The sequence below is a fragment of the Galeopterus variegatus genome, unplaced genomic scaffold (assembly GCF_000696425.1).
Source record: "Galeopterus variegatus unplaced genomic scaffold, G_variegatus-3.0.2 Scaffold137, whole genome shotgun sequence".
NCBI classification, from domain to species: Eukaryota; Metazoa; Chordata; class Mammalia; order Dermoptera; family Cynocephalidae; genus Galeopterus; species Galeopterus variegatus.
The window spans coordinates 517,455-532,846 of NW_007726248.1; the positions used below are offsets into that span (position 1 = coordinate 517,455).

At 52.7% G+C, this 15,392-nt stretch overlaps 2 protein-coding genes and 1 pseudogene across 5 annotated transcripts in view; 2 read left to right on the forward strand and 1 right to left on the reverse strand.

Moving 5' to 3' along the window:
- The first annotated feature begins 33 nt into the window (after positions 1–33).
- Positions 34–5,804, forward strand: MRTO4 (mRNA turnover 4 homolog (S. cerevisiae)). Of its 4 annotated transcripts, none has more exons than XM_008589539.1 (8): positions 34–140; positions 1,557–1,615; positions 2,677–2,780; positions 3,473–3,554; positions 3,998–4,065; positions 4,337–4,488; positions 4,785–4,861; positions 4,988–5,804. In XM_008589539.1, exons 1-8 carry the CDS (start codon positions 113–115, stop codon positions 5,135–5,137), a joined length of 720 nt encoding a protein of 239 aa, XP_008587761.1. In that variant the 5' UTR covers positions 34–112; the 3' UTR covers positions 5,138–5,804. The 4 variants fall into 4 exon arrangements, with proteins under 4 accessions (XP_008587761.1, XP_008587770.1, XP_008587754.1 ...); XM_008589548.1 differs by lacking the exon at positions 34–140 and adding an exon at positions 236–315; XM_008589554.1 differs by lacking the exon at positions 34–140 and adding an exon at positions 941–1,204.
- On the reverse strand, positions 5,386–14,651 carry LOC103605050 (annotated as a pseudogene).
- The window catches only part of LOC103605059 (mRNA turnover protein 4 homolog), a 4,780-nt gene continuing 4,037 nt past the window's right edge, over positions 14,650–15,392 (forward strand). Inside the window, exon 1 of the mRNA XM_008589647.1 lies at positions 14,650–14,844. Coding sequence (XP_008587869.1) covers positions 14,650–14,844 — 195 coding nt within the window. The remainder of the gene's footprint in view (positions 14,845–15,392) is intronic.

Here is a 15,392-nt window from a genome sequence, read left to right on the forward strand (position 1 = left end):
CAGATTGGGACAGGCACGGGCGAGGGCAGCCCCGAGAGCCGTCCCAGAGGCCTCCGCGCTTCCGGGGTCTTAACGGGCCCCACCGCCTTCCGCCGCACGTGGCTTCAGCGCGATGCCCAAATCCAAGCGCGACAAAAAAGGTGGGCCTAGAGGGCTTCGGGACCCGGTGGGGCGCTGCGCGGACTGGCTGCCCAGCCTGCGATGGGGGCTTCGGGGCTGCGGGGACACGGAATGGGACCCCGGGACCTCCGCGAGGTGCTCCGCTGTGTCGCTGCGAGCAGGGCTGGGAGGTTCGAGGCGGCTGAATCGCCGGAGGTTGGAGCCTGGTGGGGTCAGCGGAACGGAGAATCTTGCCCAGCCTCGGATACTCTCTCAAGGCCGAGTGGGCCGGGAGACAGCTCCTGGGCTCCCTCCCAGGCTGTGCCTTTTTTTTTTTTTCCCCCTTTTTGTCTTTTTTCGTGTCCGGCAACGGACCGCAACCCTCAGTGTCGCGCTTGTACCGGACCGGGACCGGCAACGGGATCGCAACCCTCGGTGGTGGGTCCGCCCCTCGCTCAGGCAGTGAGGGGGAACTGGTCTGTATGTGGGATCCGAATCCTCGGCGGGAGCGCCTCTGCGCTCACAAGCGGCGCACTGTAGCAGTGCGCCACCGGGTCGGCCCAGGCTGTGCCTTTTGATGCCTCGGCTCCTGCCCGTCTTCCTTTGCTCCCGGTGCTCCTGCCACCCCGGCCTCCTTCCCCTGGCTTGCTTATGCTCTGGTCTTCATGTGCTAGGCTCCTTCTCAGTTGATTTTTCATAGGGCACCTCGTAAAAGACCGTTCCTGACTCCCTTTACTGTGAAGTCTTTCTCACCCCGGTTCCGTAACATTGTCAACAAATATTTACGGGTCTGGCACTTTCTAGACGTTATACAGCAGTTACAAGCCCTTCCTTTTACCGAGCTTAACGTTTTTGTCAGGGGAAATATATCCCGGAAAATAAGAACAGTCGAGTAAATAGTTTGTCAGTTATTGATGAGTCCCATGCAGTAAAAGTGGGGAAGAGAGAAGATCAAGGTGATATTTAGTATAGTGTGGCTAGGAAAGGTCTCTCTGATGAGGTGACAGATGAGCAGAAACCTGAAGAAAGGGAGCGAGCACCTCATGGCGTTATCTGGGAGAATGGTGTTCCAAGGAGAGGGAACACGAAGTGCAAAGGACTTGAAGTGGGTGCATATCTGACATGTTCTGGGACAAGAGGCCCATGTGGCTGGAGCAGAGCAAGCAAAATCGAGTTGAAGGGAGGGGGTGTGGGCAGGGCTTCCTGGGCCTTTGTAAGGAATCACCTTTTACACCCCAGTGAAATGGGTGGCCATCCTAGAGCTTGAACAGAAGAATGACATGGTTGACTTTACTTTTAAAGGATCACTCTAGTTGCCCTGTTGAGAACAGACTGGGGAAGGTGGGGCAGAGAACAAGGATGGAAGCAGTTTACAGTTTACAGTTAACTTCTGACAACTTAAAACTTATTAGTGATGTTGCTAATAATCAAATTCTTCTTTTTCTTCTTTGTATTAGTTTCCTTAACCAAAACTGCCAAGAAAGGCTTGGAACTAAAACAGAACTTGATAGAAGAGGTGAGAGCTTATTCTTGTTATTTTTCCAGAGCTTGTATTTGTTAGGTTTATAAAGGTGGCTATAGGATTGTTTGCCAGAGGAGCAAACTGTTTAAAAAACAACCAAGCTGCTGATCCAACCCTTTTGCCTCCAGTAGCAGCACCAATAAAAGCTCCCATAGTGACTATTTCTTTTTTTTTTTTTTTTTTAAAGATGACCGGTAAGGGGATCTTAATCCTTGACTTGGTGTCGTCAGCACCACGCTCACCCAGTGAGCAAACCGGCCATCCCTATATGGGATCCGAACCCGTGGCCTTGGTGTTATCAGCACCGCACTCTCCCGAGTGAGCCACAGGCCGGCCCCCCATAGTGACTATTTCCAGCTTGGATTGAGCTCTTACTACGTGCCCTGCCCTGCACCAAGTATTTGAAATGTGTTACTGCACTTTCCTCATTACATGCCTGTGAGGTAGATACTATGTGACGTTATCACTGTTTTGCAGTTGGAGTAACTGAAGCTTACAGCAGTTTGTTAGCCTGCCCAATGTCAAAAAACTAGGGAGCTACCAGGTTTGGGTGACTGTACTGTCTGTACTGCTTCTGACCTGCCAGCCCTGGATGGTAGGCTGGATGAGAGCAGATGTCCTCCTGCACAAAGTATTCCTCACGGTGGTTTCTGCCAGTAACATAAGCAGAGAAGTGCCGACGAGCTGCTTCCCCTTGTAATAATGAGGCTCCATATGTTTCCGTTTAGCGGGAGCCTTTTAGTGTGGGTAGTTGTTTCTATGTTGACAGTTAGTGGACAGAGCAAAGAGAAGTGGTCAGTTCTGCTGTTGTTTACAGATAGGTCAGAAACCTGGGAAAGACCATGAGGTATATAGATCCATGGCTCAGCTTCCCCTGTGGTTAGTGATCCTGGTTTCAGGAATAGAGACGAGGAGACACCAGGTTAGAGGCCTCCAGCTCTTACAACTTCCACAGCTGTAAGGGGCCTACAGCAGATTCTTTCCCATCTGGGGCTAGAGTATTCCCCAACCTGTGCTGCCCCTTCAACTCCAGAGCCTCACAAATTGTCTCATAGCTCCGGAAATGTGTGGACACATACAAGTACGTTTTCATCTTCTCTGTGGCCAACATGAGGAACAGCAAGCTGAAGGACATCCGGAACGCCTGGAAGCACAGCCGGTGAGTGGGGAGGGGACCTTCTGAGCTGGGGAGGGACCACGCTGCTCTCAGACAAAGCACAGGCACAACTCTTTGGGTACCTGGGTCATGCAGATGGCACCTTAATAAGGACAAAGTGCCACCGTTGGCTGAAGAGCACTTCTTTTTAACTGTTAAGGCTGGTCTTGCACTGAGCTCCTGAGGGGCAGGACTTGGTAGTTGCCCAGGGGATGTTTGAGAAGTGGTTGCCTTACTCTGGAGTCTGGGCCTCTTAGAAACATTACATTTTTTTAGAATTCTGCTAAGTGTGCTGGGATACAAACCGTGACCCAGGAACAGGCCACAGGAGCCACGTGGCATTACTGTCCTCAGGCTGGAATTCTGATGGTGTGAATGACTCTGTTGGTTGGTCTCTTGCTGCACCAGCTCTGGTTCAGACACGCCTCTTCCATACATTTGTACAGGGGAGGGATTGTTACATAATGCTCACAGTGGGCTGGCAGACAGAATGTTGCCAGTGTTGGGAATCTGTGGGTGGAAAAATAATGAAAGTGACCCTGGGCTGGGGACAGAAAATGGCCAGGCTAAATGGAGAAGTGCACACCACAGTCTGGGCTCACTGGGGGCTCCTGGGGACTGGAGCTGGTTTGCATTTTACTGAGGGGAGGGAAGGGCAGGGCACTTCCTTCACACACCCTTCTTTTTCTTCATAGGATGTTCTTTGGGAAAAACAAAGTGATGATGGTAGCCTTGGGTCGAAGCCCATCTGATGAGTATAAAGACAACCTGCACCAGGTAAGTTGCTGGCCCTCACTGGCAGGTGCTGAGGGAAAGCTGCCTTCTCTCCTGCTGCTCCCCCATGACACACACCCCAGCCATGTGACCTGCCTCGCTTAAAATTCTGGGGTTGCGGGCCGAGCCCTTGGCGCACTCGGGAGGGTGCGGCGCTGGGAGCGCAGCAGTGCTCCCGCCGCGGGTTCGGATCCTATATAGGGATGACCGGTGCGCTCACAGTGCTCACTGGCTGAGCGCGGTGCGGCCGGTCTCAAAAAGGACAAAAAAAAAAAAATTCTGGGGTTGTCCCTTAACCTCCAGACCCAGGGAGTAGCACTCTTCCCCCCAACCACTCCCCCCCCAACTGGAAATGTCATTGCCAAATATCCCCTGGTGGGCAAAATTGCCTCAGTAGAGAACCACTGCTCTAATGTGACCCACCTGACCTCACTTCTGATTTGTAGGTCAGCAAGAAGCTGAGGGGTGAAGTTGGTCTCCTTTTCACCAACCGCGCTAAGGAAGAGGTGAATGAGTAAGTGTTCATGAGGAATGGATGGGAAGAGAAAGGTCGGATAGTGTTCTGGGGAGGAAATACTGTAGAGACTTTGTCCAGTGTGGAGGCATCAAGTTGGAACTGATCCCTGGTGGCCTGTAACCAGGGCCACCTCCATCTCTCCAGTGCGCTGCTCCAGGCCACTGGCCAGCAGCCAAGATGTGTGGGGGAGGGAAGGTCCCGGGCCATGGGGCGCTTATTGGGGGAACCCTCAGGAGCCTCCCCTCCTACCACTCCTCTTTTTCCCAAGGTGGTTCACCAAATATACAGAAATGGACTTCGCCCGAGCTGGTAACAAAGCAACTTTGACAGTGAGCCTGGATCCAGGGCCCCTGGAGCAGTTTCCCCACTCCATGGAGCCACAGCTGAGGCAGCTGGGCCTGCCCACTGCCCTCAAGAGAGGTACCAGGCAGTCCCTGGAGCTGAAAGGTCCCAGTCTAGAACCTAAGAGCACAGGCCGCCCAAGCTCTCCCCTTTCTGGCTGAACAAGTTATTTCTCCGAGCCTCCATCTCATCATCTAAAAATGGGGCAAAAGTAGATAGTCACTCACAGCCAGAAGACAGCACTTAAGGGGACATTAAGGAAGGCGGCCACTGTCCCTGTGGGTAGTGGAGCTGTGGGGAGGATGGCCAACTGCATCTTCTTCCCAGCTCTGGGCAGCAGGCCAGAAGTCACTTGGGGCTACCTTACTCTGTAGGTGTGGTGACCCTGTTGTCTGACTACGAGGTGTGCAAGAAGGGCGACGTGCTGACCCCAGAGCAGGCCCGTGTCCTGGTGAGTCCGGCTCCTCGGGGGCTGTGCAGGAGGGACCGTGGCCTTCCTCTTGCCTGCTGAAAACATTCTCTGCACTTCTGATTACGCTCATTCCTCTTGACTCTTTGTTCCCTTTGTCTTTTGCAGAAGCTTTTTGGGTATGAGATGGCTGAGTTCAAGGTGACCATCAAATACATGTGGGATGCACAGTCGGGAAGGTTCCAACAGATGGGAGATGACTTGCCAGAGAGCGCGTCTGAGTCGGCGGAAGAATCAGAGGATGACGACGATGACTGACAGCCTTCCTGCACCTTCTGCATTTCAACTGGACCTCGCAGGACAGCAGCCACCCCTCACCGCACGGAGCAGCTGTTTATCTTGTCGGTGGAGACAAGGGAGGGCGAAAGGCACTGACTGTTTCTATGAAGAATAAAGCTTTGTCTGCAGGGTATCTCCCTGTAGACAGCAAAGGGGACTTTTCTTAGAAAAAGGGCCTTTGGGTTTGTCTTCTGTTTGGATTCCCAGGATTGCCTGTGTTCTCATTGTCAGCCAGCTGCCAGCACTGACTTCTGCAGGACCACCCTGGCTTTGCGGCTATGGGGATGGCCAAGAACTATTTCCAGAGCTGGGTTTCTCCTGTTCTTTGGCCCTGGGTGCCCCTTGCTTGGAATAGGGATTTGCTGAGGAAAATTAGGCGCCCTGGCTGCCCTTCCTGCCCCCCAACTCCTACACACCCAAAGCAGGGCTGAGAATCAGATGGATGCCAAGAATACAGGAGGCTTCAGCCTTAGCTGAAGTAAGAGCTTTCCACTTCTAGAGTTGAGAGCCAGTGTTTCAAGTGTTCTGCAGCATCCTGGGAGGTCTTATTGTTCTTGGTGGTTCTCCTGGTAGGTGTTTGCCCAAATTGTTCTGTCTGTATTTGGTTAGGGAAAGCATTTCTGAATGAGACAAAACTTACTTTGCATTGTATGGCCCTCTTTTTTTTCTGTCGTGCATATGAGTGAGGGCCACCTCTAGCCTCACTGTTGAGAGGTCAGGTTGGATTCGGGTCGGGGGGCAGAGTGCTGGGGGACTCCTCATGAAGGCAGTCTGCCCCTGAGGCCAAAACTGGCCAGGGTGAGAGAATGAAAGAGGGGGCAGATGGTGCTCTCTGGGCCTTGGGTCAGGTCTGGGCCTATAGAAAGTAGTTGGAACATTCTGTTGCCCGGCTTGGTCAAAGACCTCCACAATGGCCAGCTCCAGGTACCCTTCCTCAGTCACTGCCAAGTTCTCCAGCTGTTCCAGGCTGGACATGCCCAGGATGACCGAGTCCCTATGGGCAAGCTGCACAGGGAAACGTCCAGACTTAAGCACACTTCTGCACTGTGGCTCCAGTCACACACACCGCATCCCAGTCTTGCCCCTGCCAAGATTTGGATCTGGTTATTTATGCCTTGTAGTATTCCAGAATGAATTTATATTGCCTCCAGCAGTTGTGGTCGTGTGGCTCTAAAGCCCTACCTCCGTGCTGCCTCATTGGCAGGCAGACCTGAGTTCAGAGCCATTCAGCTGTCTCTGCAGCTGGGGAAACCTGGGTTACTTGACCTTGAAGCCTCAAATTTTCATTACTTTGCAGAGTGCCTGTGGGAATCGCACATGTGAAGCACTTCGCTCCAGGCCCAGCACCTTACAGGGAGGGACTCACAGAAGGGCAGCCGCTACCATGTCACGCCCAAGCTGGAGAACGGGGTTAGGAAAATGGACAGCAGGGAGAGAGGAAGCCTCCAGCTACACAGAGAGGGGCGAGAGGGGGAGGGGGGCGGCAGCTAGGGATGGAATAGATGATAATGGTTAAAAAAAAAAATGCAGATTTCAGTGTCAAACCCAAGCTCCTTCCCTACCACGTGTATCTGGGACGTTAGACAAGTGAAATAGCACCAGTCCCCTCACACAAAGTTGGGACGATCGAGTGTGACAGGGCCATTGTGAGAAATAGTGTTTGTAATTTGGCACTTAATGACTTCTCTTAAGAAGAACAGGATTAGGGCCGGCCCGTGGCTCACTCAGGAGAGTGTGGTGCTGATAACACCAAGGCCACGGGTTCGGATCCTATATAGGGATGGCCAGTTAGTTCACAGGCTGAGTGTGGTGCTGACAACACCAAGTCAAGAGTTAAGATCCCCTTACCAGTCATCTTTAAAAAAAAAAAAGATTACATCCAAAAGAACTGGGCCATGGAGAAATTACAGATGAAGAAAAAGAGTAATCTCAGAAATAACGAAATAATCGTGTAGCCATCTCACTCTCCCACCCCCCAATTTAAAACCAGAGGCTGAGCATCCAGGGACGGCTGCATTACCTGCAGCTGTGAGCAGTAATACATCCAGTGAAGGGCGGCCGAAGTCATGCTGGGGGCGCTGCAGGGCCTTCACCAGGGCGATGGCCTTGCAGTGGTGCTCCTTCCAGAAGCTGGGCAGGTGGGGACAGTGGCACAGAGGTCACTCCCTCAGAGTCACTCCAGGGTAGCAGCCCACACCCCAGCCCCAGCAGCCCTGAGGGACCAGGGTCTTCTCGAGTGGAGGTTATACAATTTTGAGCATCAGAGTGCATGCAGATTTCTGGGCCCCTCATTGGGGTGTTGTTTTTTTGGTGGGTGGGGGAAGGGGATGTGGTGGGCAAGAATCCTTGCATTTAACATGCTCACCAGGTGTTAACGCAAACCCCCAAATGTGGACCCTTAATCACCTACAGCACCACACCTGTGTGCCCTGGGTCACAGAAAGGATCCATGTCCTGGGCTCCAGTCCTGGCTCCGTGGCCTTCGCTGAGCCACCTCCCCTCCCTGCCCTTGCTTATCTACTCAGGAAAGGAAACTGCAGGGGTACCGTAGGCACTCAAGCGGGGGGGCACTCCCTGGCAATATGGCGCCCTTCCGGGTTCTTCTCCACAGCCAACAAGCCCGCCTGCGTGAAATCTTAACCAGTCACAGGTCAACATTTGTCTCCCGCCCAGCCCTGCCCAATCAGCTAATGCCCCATTCACCTTTTGCCTGATCCCAGAACGCAGCTCCCCATAAATGTACCCGCAGCTTTCAATAAAATGGAACTTCTCTGGTGAACTGTCAGTCCGGGTCCCGGCCGTTTTTATTTCAGAAACACTCCTGGCCAGCCCCAGACAGTGAATGTAAGTGAGATAAGGGACCTGCTCATGCCTTGTAAACTGAAAATCATTGATTCTCCAGGGCTGAAGGCTGGGCCCTGACAGTGTAAAAAGCAACCTGAGAACCACTACTTAAGGCAATGGCTTCTAAACCTGGCCAGGATTATCAGAAACACTTGGAGGTGAGGAGGGTTGTCAGATACAGATTTAAATCATAGCAGTGCACACAAGGTGAAACCAAACGACACTGCCGCTTACGTCCTTGGCCATGTCAATGACACTAGTATTGGAGCTTCTCGCACCAAGCTTGGCTCGCTTTTACCCTCCTCCCCAGGGGAGGAAGAGAAAAGCAAATCATATTGTACATAGAAATTAACCTTGCAGACTGGGCTTCTGTAAATCTAGAAAGATTAGGAGCTCTCCAGCAGTCCACAGTTGACGTCTAAGTTTGATAAGAAATACCAATAAAGTATGTACTTTAGAGATAGCACAGTAAGTGGTACAGGAAAGGAAAGTTTTAAGTTATTAAAAGGTGCCTTTGAGGAATGGGATTTGGAAAGATGTTGCCTTTAATGATACACATGTATGACATTTTTTTTTTTTTTTTTAAAAGATGACCGGTAAGGGGATCTTAACCCTTGACTTGGTGTTGTCAGCACCACGCTCAGCCAGTGAGCGAACCGGCCATCCCTATATGGGATCCGAACCCGGGGCCTTGGTGTTATCAGCACCGCACTCTCCCGAGTGAGCCACGGGCCGGCCCTCACATGTATGACTTTTAATAGCTTTTTCAAAATTTGAAAAGTAAAAACAGGAAGGCAAGAAGGCTATCCCCAACAGCTGCTTAATTATGACTTGAGACATTGATGACAATTTTACTGCTAAGGGTTCACAAAACTTAAACTCAGTTTGCCCAAAGTGACAGGGCCAGCTAGTAGTGGGCGGCACCAAGTCCCAGGTTTCACAAGTCCCAATCCAAGGTCCCTCCTCCACTGTGGGTTGGGGGGTAAAGTCAAGGAAGAGACACTGGTGCAGACCTGGCGGAAGGCCAGAAATCCACACCCCAGGTCCCACAGTCTCCCCAGAGAATCACGAGGGCTCCAAGGACAGGACAAGGCTCAGTAACCCATGGCAATCCAGGAACCTAGTCTGAGCAAGAGGGGAAGGTGCTGACTCCCAGGATGGAAACCACAGGGATTTCCTAACTCAAGCTAAGGAGACCCACGCCACTAGCCACCCTGACTCAGGCCACCCCAAGTCATCAATTCCTGTAGACCGGCTATTTAGTCTCAAAGAAGCAGCCCACAGGTTGTTTCCCATCCTTGTGCCTGCCGGTCAGGAAGCCCCCTGCAGGTAGGCTGAAGTCAGACCCACTGGCCCAGGATGTTCCAGAGCAGGCCATGTCCCTCAAGGCTCTGGACTGGGGGACAGGGAGGGACCCAAGAGGACACAGACCAGCCTCTTGTCAAACCCCTCCCTGTTAACCAGTGCTGGGTTAGGCATCTACCAGGTCAACCAGGTCAAGAATAGGCAGAGATGGGGTCAGGATGCCCTCCCATTCCGGGAGAAGCCTGTTCCCACAGCAGCCCTCACCTGCCAAAGGGTGGTAGGCATGGAACCTCAATCTAAAGTGCCTTAGGCAGGGGAAGAACTCTGTTACCACCTGCTGGGTGGTGGTGTTGTACATGCCCTGCAGGGAGGGTGCATGATGAAGAGGGTGGACATGTCAAGGGACTGAACCCCAAATTTACCCTTGTAGACCTCTCAGTCCAGACCTTAACAATCCTAGGACCTTGTTAAGGACATATATATACTTGGTGGTGGTGATGGTGGTGGAGAAGGTTTATGCCCAAGGAAAATTCATTCATTCAGCCAGCACTTATGAGCACCAACTATGGCTGCATGTCGGATTTAGATCCATGAGCCAAAAGGACAAGGTCCTGCCTTCAAAGATTGTATAGTAAGGTAGGGTGTAAGCAGGCATAATCAAGTAAAGAGCCAATCATAATACACTAGTAAGTCCTGTGACCAGAGCGCAGCACCAAGTCATTGTACATATTTGCTGATTGAATGAGGAGGAGGTAAAGGAGCACTTGAGATCTCAGGTTCCCTTACTGGTGGGAGCTAAAAATAAATAAATAAATTCACACACACACACACACACAAAACCGGGGGGGCGGGGAAGAAGACATAACAACTACAATTCCTTGAAGTTGATACGACAAGCAAACAGAAAAGACATTGTTGGGTGGGAGGAGGGAGGGAGGTTTCGGTAATGGGCCACAATAGTCAACCACATTGTATATCGACAAAATAAAATTAAAAAAAAAAAAAAGAGCGATCTCAGGTTCCTCTGGGGCTGTCAGAATAGGCTTCTAGAGGAAGAGCCATCTGAGTGAGACCTGAGATCTTCTCCCAGGGAGAAGGGAGCAGGGGTGTCCCAGGCTGAAGTACAGAATGGGACAGGGAAGGAAGCGAGCAGGTGCCTGGTGCCAAGCTGAGGAGCTTGGCATCACTCTGAGGGCACCTGGGAACCACTGACAGGCTTTGATCAGGAGAGTGGCTGCTATGAAGAGGACATAGATGACAGTGAGAGGGGCAAAGAGAACCCCGGATCAGCAGGAGCCCTGGTGACCAAGGCCCCTGCAACCCTGGCCCTCATCTGGCAGGATCCAGCCTTTGCTCTGGCCGAGGGCACAGATCTCAGCCACCTCCCAGGTGGCATGGTTGGAAAGTCTAAGCTCCACAAACTTGCCCTGCAGGCTATGGTCACAACCCACTTCTGCCCAGGAGACCAGGAAGGTGACACCAGGCTGGAGACCCTGGGAGTGGGGTCTGCCCCCAGCTCCACTCTGGGATGGCCCTGGTGCCTCCACTCTCCTGGGTAGCATCAGGATAAGGAGAGGAGCAGCAGACCACCTCCTGGAGCTCAGGGGGTTGCCCTCACCTCCTGGTGCAGCTGGTGGCAGGTGTGTAGCGTCTCTTCCACTGGCGTGCCGTGGTCTGGCAGGTGCAGGTAAAAGAGGTCCACTCTGGGGCACTGCAGCCTCTTCAGTGACGTTTCCAACTGAAACCGCACTGTCAGGCTTTAGTGACTTCCCATCCAATGGATTGGCCTTGGTGGCAATTATTTTTTTTTTTCCTTTTTGTCTTTTTTCGTGACCAGCAACGGATCGCAACCCTCAGTGTCGCGCCCGTACCGGACCGGGACCAGCAACGGGATCGCACCCCTCGGTGTTGGGCCCGCACCGCGCTCAGCCAGTGAGCGGCCGGTCTGTATGCGGGATCCGAACCCTCGGTGGGAGCGCCGCCGCGCTCCCAAGCGGCGCACTGTAGCAGTGCGCCACCGGGCCGGCCCCCTTGGTGGCAATTTTTGCTTTGGGGGAAGATAAACGGAAGTTCAGGCCAGTTTATTAAACACTGAAGGAGGGAAGGGTCTTATGTCATGGTTAAGAAACAGACTTGGGAGGGTCGGCCCATGGCTCACTGGCTGAGCGTGGTGCTGACAACACCAAACCCAGGGTTGAGATCCCCTTACCGGTCATCTTTTAAAATAAAAAAAGAAACAGACTTGGGTTCAAATCCCAGCTCTGCCGTTACTAGTCCTGTGACTTTGAGCAAGTCATTTAACGTGTGATCCTTAATCCTCTCAAGTGTAAAATGGGATTGAAAAGGTACGGATGCTCCTTGACTTATGGTGGGGTTATGTCCTGATAAACCCATCTGTATTAGTCCGTTTGTGTTGCTTATAACAAAATACATGGAACTGGTTTATTTTATAAAGAAAAACGACATTTATTGCTTACTGTTAATCAGGCTGGGGAGACCAAAGTCCATCTGGTGGTGGTGACAGTGACCCAGGGGTCTCACATTGCAAGACGGTAGAATAGAGCAAGAGAGACAGACTTCTTCTTTTAAAACCCTCAGAACCACGCCCCTGACCACCATTTTTAATCCATTCACTACCACATGGTCCTACAATCCAATCACCTTTTCAAGGCTCCACCTTTCAATGACCATAATAGGATTTCCCATCCCCTTAACAGTCACAGAGGGGGCCAAATTTCTAATACATAAAACTTGAGGGATACAATTCAAGTTTCTGTGAGTTTTGGGGGGACATAATTCAACCCACTACACCATCTAAGTCCAAAAGGCATTTAATACACCTAACCTAAGAAATATCATAGCTCAGCCTAGCTTACCTTAAACATACTCAGAGTACTTCCATTTGTCTACAGTTGAGCAAAACCATCCAGCAACACTGTACACTGTAGAATATTAACTGTTTGCCCTCATGATTGCATGGCTGACTGGCAGCAGTGACTGGCTGCTGCCAACCAGCATCAGGAGAGATTATCCTATTGCTTTCACAGAAACTCAAACTTGAAAAATCCTAAATCAAACCATCCTAAGTCAGAGACTGTCTATACTATCCTGCAGGGAGGTCCTCAGGATTGATCAGGATTTGGCAGAATGTGCTCGTGATAAGCTGCTGATGTCATCACTATGGTGATATTTTACAGGGCAGCTAGATGTGCGTGGCCTGGCCTAGGGGCTGGTAGAGGGAGATAGTTCCTGCCCTCAAGGACTCACAGTCTAAAGGCCCACTCTAGAGTAAGTGAGGCAGGGAAATGTACAAGGTGCTGCAGGAGCCCAGAGCGTAGAAATGTGATGCTTGCCTAAGAGCTCAGGAGGCTTTCCTAGAATCTAAATCTCCAAGAGGAAGACAGAAGCCACCAGTTGAGGACAGGTGGGAAGCTCATCCCACTGGGCTTTTGGCAAGAACAAGGTGTGTGGAGAGCTGTGCCTGCAAGTCCATGTGTCCAGAGCACCAGGTCCAGCGGGGGACATGGAGCAAGAGACCAAAGGGCCTCGAGTACACCCTGTGGAATCTGGAATTTAGGGGGCTGTGGGGAACCACTGAACACGTTAAGATGAGGAGCTAAGAGGTCAGCCTTGTACTTTTGAAAGATGACTTTGAATGCAGTATGGAGAAAGAGCAGGTCTGGAAATGGGGAGACCAGTAAGGAGACATGGACAGGAATTCAGAAAGGAGATCAAGAGACCTCAGCTTGGGCCTTGGGAAGGAAAGACAGGGGCCACTTAGAGACTTATCCCACTTTTTTCTCTGCCCCTGTTAGGAACCCTAGTTGGCTGGACTGATGGGTGGGAGGAGAGACCTCTTTGCTGTTTCCACACTTGGAAAGTCACTTGGGCAGGCCAGAGAGCGACCATTGGAGCCCTTGAGACCTGGGAGAGCCGGGTGGAGCAACGGCTCACTTGGAAGTTTTCCATTCCACCATCTCCCCTCCCCTTCATGATGTGAACTTAACTTTAGATCTGAGATTGGAGGACTTTGGCTCAGTTAGCCATGGCCATGGAAGAGGAATGGTGAAGGAAAAAAAAAAAAAAATCAGAAAGGAGATCAGAGTTCTCACTGAGAGGCAGCCCCAAGATCTAGAAAGAGTGTGGCGCGATGGAGATGGACGCTCATCCTCCTTTTGTTCCGCATCCGCCATGCTGTGAATCAGAGGAGACACCAGGCAAGACTCCACCAGAGGGGAGAGAAGAAAGCCTCCAGGTGGAAGGGGGTGAAGCATGTTCATATGAAGAACAAAGTGACAGCTACCATTCCTGAGCCATCACCACGGGCCTGCCAGGCGCTGGCCTAAGCACTTCACACAGCAACACAGTAAGGAGGGACGCTCCCCTCCCCTCCCCATGCACGCATCCTGTCCTTGGGCTGCCTACTCCAACACCCCGGGCAATGCCAAATGTCACAGCCTTTACACGATCATGCCCACTGCCCGGACTGTCCTTTCCCCGCTTTTCCCTCCTGGCAAACTCCTATCTCTTCTTCAAGGTCTAATGTTCCCCTTTCTGAGGTTTCTTCAGTGGCTCCCGCCCAGGAAGGGCTCCCTCTGGCCCCCCAGCCATCCGTAGGATCTGAGCTTCCTGGAGTGGGTTCATGTCAATTTGTCTACTATAGCCTCAGCAGAGCCTGGCACAGAGAGGGCAGTTAGACACTGTACCACCTACACTCTCCCATCCTGCTTAGGAGCTACTGTGGCTCTCAAGTGCTGCCATCCTGGTGAAGCAGGAGGCACTGCCAACCCAGCAGGGCACCCAGAGCACTGAGCAAAGTTTAGGGCCCAGAGCAAGTCTTGCATGAGTGAAGGAGGAAGCAGACCATATGCTGGTCCAAAGTCTGACTTAGGGCTGTGCCAGGGAATGCCAGGGCAATAAGGGCATGACTCCTGTCAGGGGCACCCGAGTAGAACAGGGAGGTAAGGGTCTGCACAGTTCCAGATTCCTATGTTTTCAGTGCCCCACAGAGGGACTAGCCAAGTCGTTCCAGGCAAGACTGGCACGTCTCTGGGATGAAGGTACTGGGTTACCTTCCGAGAAGGGAAAAGGGGAGGAAAGGAATCAGGGCGAAGCGGCGTCGGGACGTCTGGGGTAGACACGTGGGGCTCACACAGCTGCGAGTGGGCAGCGGGAGGTCTGCGCGCCAGGAGGGGAGGTCAGGGGCACCAGGCGTTACCGCTGCGGTCGCCGCCGCCCAGCCCGAGCCCCAGTCGAGCTCGGTGTGGCTGCGCTCCAGGAAGACGCGCATGGCCGCGGCGCCCAGCACCGTGGCGGGCCGGGCCTGCGACAGCGCCCGGGACATGACGGCGGCGAGGACAGGGCGAGACTCCGACAGCCCGGGCGTAGCGCGCGAGTCCCGGGGTGCTTCACCGGGCGGGGGGCGTGCGAGCGACGGGAGCGACGGAGCCGTGCAGGGCGCCCCCTATGCGCACGACTCCCGCGGAGCTCCGGACCCGTCTGCTCTTTCCTTCCCGCGGGCGGCCCGCGTCTTGGCCGCAGGACCCCGTGGTTGAGCTGGGTCCGGTGGTTGAGCTGGGTCCCGTGGTTGGGAGCGAGCCAGAAGGCAGAGGGATGGGTCTGCTCGGGGGTTCCCTGCCTCGTCGCACCACCTGCCTTGGCCTTGCTCCTGAACTGTCCAGGGATCTCTGTCCCCCCTCCACCCCACCCCAAACCCGGTGGCCGTAGGGGCTGTCCCGCTCCCCATGTGGTCCCAGAGATCAAGGCTTGCCAAAGGCTCCAGGCAACATCCCTGTGGAGTGACAGGCCTAAAGTGTTGAAAGAAAAGAGCTGTCAGCCTTGAATTCCATACCCAAGCGAAAATACCTTTCAAACATGAAGGCAAAATAAAGACTTCCTTCAGATAAAGTCTTCATGGACAGCAAACTTTCACTGTAAGAAATATTTGAAAAACTTCTTTAGGCAGAGGAAAATTTGGATCTGCCCACACAAAAAATGAAGAGTATTGGGAAGAGTAAACATGTGGATAGAGGGCCGGCCCGTGGCTCACTCGGGAGAGTGCGGTGCTGATAACACCAAGGCCCCG